Below are 7292 nucleotides of genomic sequence, written 5' to 3' on the forward strand. Positions count from 1 at the left end.
GGAATGGCTGTATAAAACCCAGGCACCAATCACCCAAGCCTAGGATCCTGCAGGAATGATCATTTTAAAGAAGAATTGGTAGTGTGGTAAATAACTGTCTCTTTCCATAGCTAATTTTCATTTTTTGTAGCTTTCTGTCTGATGTTTTAATATCACTTTAATCCACTAAGGTATTCTCTTTATTCCTAGAACTGTATTTGAATTCTGTATTTTTTGCATTGCATTTCAGATTGTGACCTGTACCAGTACCTCTTTCACTGACTTGGCAGAAATTGTGTCCCGAATTGAGCCAGTAAAAGCAGCTTTGGTAGATGGTGAGTTGGATCATCAAGCCTGTTTTATGAAAGAGGACACAACTTTCCTGATCAGGCATACTGCTGCAGCTTTGGGACCGTTCATGCTTCTTTCTCTTCACTTCCAGTTCAAGAAACACTCTCGACTCATCTTGTATCATTGTTTTGTTCTTCTATGAATCCCATTAAGAAATCCTCCCTCATCATTATGCTCAGCTTGAGTATCTTGTCCTGTAGAAACGTAGACATTAGTAATAAGATGTGCTGAATACATCTGAATCTACCTTTTCTTGCTTCCACCATGCCTTGAGCCGACCCATTTGTTATAGGGGAGGCTACAGAAATGCACCCTCTTATGTTCTTTTAGGGCATTTATAAATATGCTCCAGGAGTGTGGGGGGTGAGTGCAGGGGGAGCGCTTTAATTATAGTGACTCCTAGAGAGCTGCTCTGATTAAAGCTCTCATAGCCTCATGTGTATCAGCTTCCCCATGCTGAAAAATGATGGCGGGGGTACTTTAAATAAGCTCGTTCAATGCTTTAGTTAAAGCACCCCCACTGGCATTTTTAAGTGCAGGGATGCTGATACATGTGGCGCTAGAGTCTGCTGGTGTGTGGTAATTGCCACGCTCCAGCAGACTCAGTTAATTGAGCTTCAACGCTCTGTAATTACAATGCATCGGAGCAGTCTCATTGCACATGTATAGGCACCCTTAGATTTATGTCAGGGTAACTTTTAAGAAGGTGATGTTGGCATCCCCTATACATGAACATTTTTTCCCAGTGCCTTATTTCTCCCTTTCCTGCACTTCAATATGTTATCAGTGGCAGCTTCAAGCATTTCATATTTCCCATTTCCTCTCAAGAAGCCCAGCTTTGATGTTCAGAGCTGGCTGGAAGCAGTTGAAAAATAATATTGTAATGGCTGCTGTGGTTTGGGCAAACAAGTATTGTACTCCAATATCTAACGCATTGCTTCATGAAACACTTTTAAAAGGCCCAGGACTGTTTGCTGTAAGGCAGGGGTCAGCAACACGGCCTGTGGGCCAGATCCAGTCGTGGAGCTGTGGGTTCTGGCCTGCACAGCTCAAAGGCTTTACGTGTGACCACACCTGCCTTGGAGCTAAGCAGTGAGAGCTGTGCCAGGACCACGCAACTCAACTGAGCCCCTGCTGCTGCCTCTGCAGCCTTTTTCCCCTGTTCCCTATTGTCCCTGGCTGCAGTGTGGGTGCAGCTTCCAGCCAGTGGGGAGCTGTGCTGAGACCAAGCAGCTGGATGCTGTATCCACACTGGTGCTGCTTCTCTGCCCGCTCCCCTTTCCCCAGCTGCAGTGCAGTAGCAGCCACAGCAAGAGCATGGCTTTCAGTTGCCTGGCCCCAGCGCAGCTCCCACTGGATGGAACCTGCTCCTGCACCCCACCCAGGGAGTGGGGAACTGGGAGTAGGTGTGATGACATGGGCACAGCACTCAACTGCTTGGCACAAGTGCAGGGAAGACCACCCCGCCCCCCCACTGCTGATACGCCAAAGAACCCCCCCAGCCTTTGTGGGACCAGAGCCAAGTTGTTCTGGCCTGCAGCATGAAAAAGTTGATGGCTGCTGCCTGTTTGATTTCTTCCATATGCCGTAAGGAATCAACCCAAAGGATGGCTGATGGTAGCAAATGTAGCTGTTCAGTTCTAAAATCCACAAGCACCTCGTGCACGTTTACACTTCCATCGACAATCACTCACCTAAGTCCTGTCCTGCAAAGGACAATCTGCAGTTAGAGCAGGGGCGGGCAAAATGCGGCCCATGGACCAGATGCGGCCCGCCAGGCCATTCTATCCGGCCTGTGGGGCCCCTAAAAATGTAGAAAATTAATATTTATCTGCCCCTGGCTGCCTGTCATGTTGCCCTCAATGGCTTGCCAAAACTCTGTAGGCGGCCCTCCACCTGAAATAATTGCCCACCCCTGAGTTAGAGCCTGTTACCACTGCCCCACTCCACCCTCAGCGCCCCCATCTGCAATTGTCTCTTTGAGAGACCCCTGCAGTTATTTGTAATGCTAATTCCAATCATGTGCTTTACCAAGAAATTATTAATCAAATATATTTGAATAGCCATTAAGAATAGGAACAAAAGGTTCTGCATAACATGGTTATTGGCAGCATCAGTATTCAAGCCTGTTGTAATATAATTGTTTTACTGCAGCCACCTGTCCCCTGTTACACTTTTTGCTTACTTGCCCTCATTACTAGGATACATCTCCTGATGTGGGAACCCAATTAACACAGGATAAGCAATAAATTGATAACAAATCCCATAAGTAGATTTACCACATTTGGACCTTTTTTGGTTCTTGCTCTTGCTGAGCTGTGCTGCAAGAGGACTAGGGGCCTGAGAGGGGCCAACACCTCTGCCAATGTGCCATGCTCAGGAGATCACCCGGATTGTCAACAGTGATGTTAACAAGTCTGATTTTTGCCTTGACATCTCCTCTTTTTTTGTGCTCTTAAGGCTTCTCTTCTATCTGTAGTCATTCTTATAGTGCTTGGTTATTAGAGGGGCCAAAGTCAGTGCAGGGCATATTGAGAAGCCAAGTAGGTATTTAAATCCAAAGACGGTTGGGGGGAAGGAAGACCTTTGAGGCTTTAAGCACTTTTGACTCTATTTGGTACATTAATACTTTTCTTCTTCCTTTCTGTGACAACAGTGGAACTGTACATACACCACCCAGGCTTCTCCATCAGTTATCAGTGGGGCAGAAGACAGCTCAAAAGAGTGTTACAGCATACAGTTGAGAATGCTTAATGTTCTTGTAGCCACTTGACCAGCCTAAACAGCTTAGCTTAAGCAGTAAAGTAATGTGGTCTTTGAGCTGCAATAAAGATGTAGAATAAAACCCCTCAAGGGAAGTAGTTAGTTATTGGGCCTATGTAGCAGTCTCTGGGTCTGCTTTAAACAAAAAGTATTTATAATTATATATTGAGGGAAACAGCCAGATCCCAGGTCTTATATCAAGTGCTCAAACCCAGAGAATCTTGTACCTTCACATCTCTGATGTGCTGATAGAGCATTAACAAAATCTAAAAGAATCATCAAGGTGGCTCTTTAGTTCCATGAGTAACATATGATTTTATTAATGTGAACATGCCACCGTGCCTCTCCCACTGCTGGCTGTTACAGTTCACCATTTGTCAGGAATAACATCTCATCCGTTGGCTCTTTGATGCAGGAACCTCTCTTTTCTTTTGGTTCTAGGAAAGATGTTACCCACTGTTGAATGCAGTAGAAATAAAGCCTCTGGGAATTACCGTGTCAGAATAGAGCAGTGGTCCATATGATCACTTTCCTGTCTTCAGCAGTGCCTGTTGCCCCTTGATTTGTTTTATTTCTTTCTGAACCACAGTGGTCATGTATAGGTACAGCACCCAGCACAGTGGGACCCTGTTCCTACTTGTAGCTCATGTAAGATAAATAATATGAGCGATCACAGTAGCATACAAGGCCTTTTTAAAGTTAGTTGTATGTTTGATTTTAACCCAGAATATATTTGAGCTGTACATTTTTAAGATATTATTTTCTATTGTTCATTACTAATCATGTGAGTTTCCAAATCCAGCCATTCTTCCTCGTGATTTACCAAAGAACTCCTTTGTAATGACATACATAATTCTTGGAATGACCATGGAAAAACAATGGCCATGTGTTTTTCATACCACACTTTTCTAACAGTTGGTTATAGCCATTTTGTTAAAATAAAATGCTAAAGAACAGAATGTACTGTTGTCTCCAGAATGGAGCAGATGCTATTGACTGTTCCACAATAGGCAATACTTAAGTAATCAGTGAATTCATTTGAAGCATAAGCTCTGCTCCTCGCTGTCATGCTGAAAAACAGACATTTTGTCTTGTTTATTATATGAATCTTCTATCGCCCTGATACGCAGGCTAGTGTAGGCTACATTTGGAACGTCTGTTAGGATCACTAATCCTGATGCATTATGGGATCTCAGTTAATACTACTGCATAACAGTGAGCCTCACCATCCGCAGTGGCCTTAACGTTTCCATTTGTGCAAAATTGTTCAGTGCTTATAAATAGATTCCATCCCAAATCTTTCTGAGCTGTCTCCTACCTCACAGCAGCTGGGCATAAGCTGCTTCTCATCATTAACTGTGTACACTTAACTTAAAGCCACAGTTGCTATACCAGGGTCAGTCTGAGAGTACACATTCTGTATTTAGATCCTGAGCTGAGCTGACTCCTCATTGAAGTCGGGCAGATTTTGCATTGGCTTGTGGCTCAGCTTGCATGATACTCATTGAAAGGTCATGGCCTTTGGGCCTAAAGAAGTCTCAATTAAGATGGCAATATTCTGTAAATGATGTGGAGGGAGTGGGAATTGGTGGATTAGAGCAGAAGTGCTAGCGTCATAGAAGCTTTAAAAAACACTGAAGAAGTCAAGTATTGCTGGTATTTTGAACCCTAGTAACCTTTGTTTTCCTCTAGCTTTGCTATAGACAACAAATGCAAGGCCTGTTCTACAGAGCATATGAATACATAGGAGAACGTCCTTCTAGCAGACCCCTGCAATCTCAGCATATTTTTGGACTAACAGCACAAGTTCAACTCTAGGTTCATTTACAGGTTTTAATTCAAATGAAGAATTGGCAGGATATCGAAAGCATGTTGCTTAAGTGAGAGTCAGCAGGGAGGTCAGGGACCAGTTCAGACACTTGTATGTACTATACAAAAGCTAAATGATTAGATTGCATCTTTCTTTGTATTGGCGGATACTGGGGCAGTACTACATAATACATACAGTCTTCAGGTAACAAAGTGGTATGGTCGTTGGCTAAGGATGTTGCTAGCACAAACTCTTAAATTTAGAGTTGAGTTTCTTGGACCAGGTGAAATGTCCCAGAGCTCTGTGGGAGTTTGAGTGGGGAGAATAAGCAGCTGACAAGAGTAGGGGCCTAGTAAATTGAGTCCCTTTGTCAGAGAACCAGGCAGTAGCTCCTGTCATACCCAACTTTATAACTGGTGCTAGGGGTTACCTGATTAGCATTCAAAGGGTGAGCCATACCACAGAACTAGGAAAGGAGGCTGAAGGAGCAATTACAGTGTGTTTTATAAAACACCCACACAACTGTATGGACAATTCAGCATGGTTTCCAAGAGGGGAGAATGAAACCATCCTAATCTATTACATTCTCTGAAGTTGTTGACAGATTAGCAAGCACAGAAGAACTGTTGCAAAGCACTTATATCAACTTCTAAAGAGTTTTTCTGCAGTCTCATGGGAGGCTATTAAAGCAACTAAGAAGATCACACGCTGGCTGAGAGAGAGAAAAAAACAAGTTTGGGCGTAAATGGTCAATTGCCAACACTGTAGAAGAGAACATTATAGTTCCCAAAGTTCTGTCCTTGGTCTGGGCTTCACATTACTCGGAGGCATTGTTAGAGGCAGCTTGGAGACTTGTTCTGACCTAAATTGGCTCCATAAATACACATCTTTTGAGATCCCAACAAGAACTGGGCTGAAGAAAGACTGGTGGGTCTTTTTCAAACTCAGTCCTTAGGAGGATGTTAAAATGGGCTGCTACTCACAGTGGGCTGTCTAGATCTTCACAGCATTGTTCCTCTCTTTGTTTGTGTGCTAATGCCAACTTTGTTATTATCATTGGATTTGCCAGCAAACACCCTACTGGGATGGATTGCTCGGATACACATTGCTCTAAGCCAGTGGTTCTCAAAGTATAGCCCATGGGCTGGATATGACCCATAAAGCAGTCATCCAGCCCATGGGGGCTCTCCACAGGTCTGGAAATCAGGGGAGCAGTGGCAGCATTTATTCTCATAGCTCTAGAAACCCAGCGGGAATTAGAACTGCCACCTCTCCCCTGTCACTTAATTATAGGGCCCATGGGAAGTCCCACAGGCTGGACCCCATGGCCCCCCATATGCCAGATCCAGCAGCCTGTAGGGTCAGACCTGGCACATGCAGTTGGACCCCATGTATGGGGTCACACCTAGTGCATGGCCCAGCATGCTGGATACAGCCCACAAACCAGCTCTGCCACACTCAACCGGACCATGTGCCAGAAAGGTTGAGCACCACTGCTATAAACTATTGCTTTAGGCTGTGGCAGACCACGGTGTATTGCCTTATCTGTTATAGATTTCTGTGTCATCTTTGCCAACTGCTAAATTAGAGTGAGAAGTGATGTTTTTTAAAACACTAACTTAGTTGGTATTCCCTTGGAGAAAGTGACTAGTACATTAAGCTTCCATGAATTGGCCAAAGATGACTCTACTTCCTAGCCCAGGGCTGTGTTGCCATGGTATGATAACAACCATTGTAATTCTACTCTATTTCCCTTGGCTCCTGCTGGTACCAGCTAAAACCACTATTTTTCTTTTCCTTCCTATTCAGATGAATCTGATTATCAGACTGAGTATGAGGAAGAAATTCTAGACAGCCAAAAGGACGATTATGTTAATTTCCTAAGCAACCAGGTTGAAGAGGACACTGATTCGGTAAGAACTATGCTCTAGATTTTCCACAGGTGTTCGTGTGTGTGTACATGCTTTAGTCTCCACATGAGCTGTGTCAAAGCAAATATGTTTCCTGTAGGCATAGACACCTGTCTGGGTTAAAGCCCATGGAGGGAGGAGGGTGTGAGAAGGTGACAGCTGAAAGAAGCATCTTCTAGGACCAGTGCTGGAAGGAGTCTGGCAGGACCATGTCAGTCTGTGGTATCATATGGATATTAAACATTGCCAAGCCCTATTTGCTCTATTCAGATAGTCAGTGGTCAGGTGGCGCTTTTATTCTGTGTAAACCACAGTCTTATAAAACAGAACTTCTAGTCTTCGGGAAGAACAATTGGAAAAAAACAGTTCATTAACAGAAGCTTTTGTGTGGCTGAAGTTTGTCAGTATTCTATGAAGAGTCTCATCATTTTGTAGAAGTGTTGACATAAGTCTTGGTATCTAGCTATGCATACTCTGGA

At 43.9% G+C, this 7292-nt stretch overlaps 1 protein-coding gene across 4 annotated transcripts in view; it reads left to right on the top strand.

The window, feature by feature from the left end:
- PNPLA7 (patatin like phospholipase domain containing 7) overlaps window positions 1–7292 on the top strand; it is a 269446-nt gene that overhangs the window by 260896 nt on the left and 1258 nt on the right. For all 4 annotated transcript variants that reach the window (XM_014519499.2, XM_025203018.1, XM_014519500.2 and 1 more), the window contains 2 exons: window positions 230–314; window positions 6713–6816. In XM_014519499.2, coding sequence (XP_014374985.1) covers window positions 230–314; window positions 6713–6816 — 189 coding nt within the window. The remainder of the gene's footprint in view (window positions 1–229; window positions 315–6712; window positions 6817–7292) is intronic.

This window comes from Alligator sinensis, unplaced genomic scaffold, assembly GCF_000455745.1.
Source record: "Alligator sinensis unplaced genomic scaffold, ASM45574v1 scaffold235_1, whole genome shotgun sequence".
Lineage (NCBI taxonomy): Eukaryota > Metazoa > Chordata > Crocodylia > Alligatoridae > Alligator > Alligator sinensis.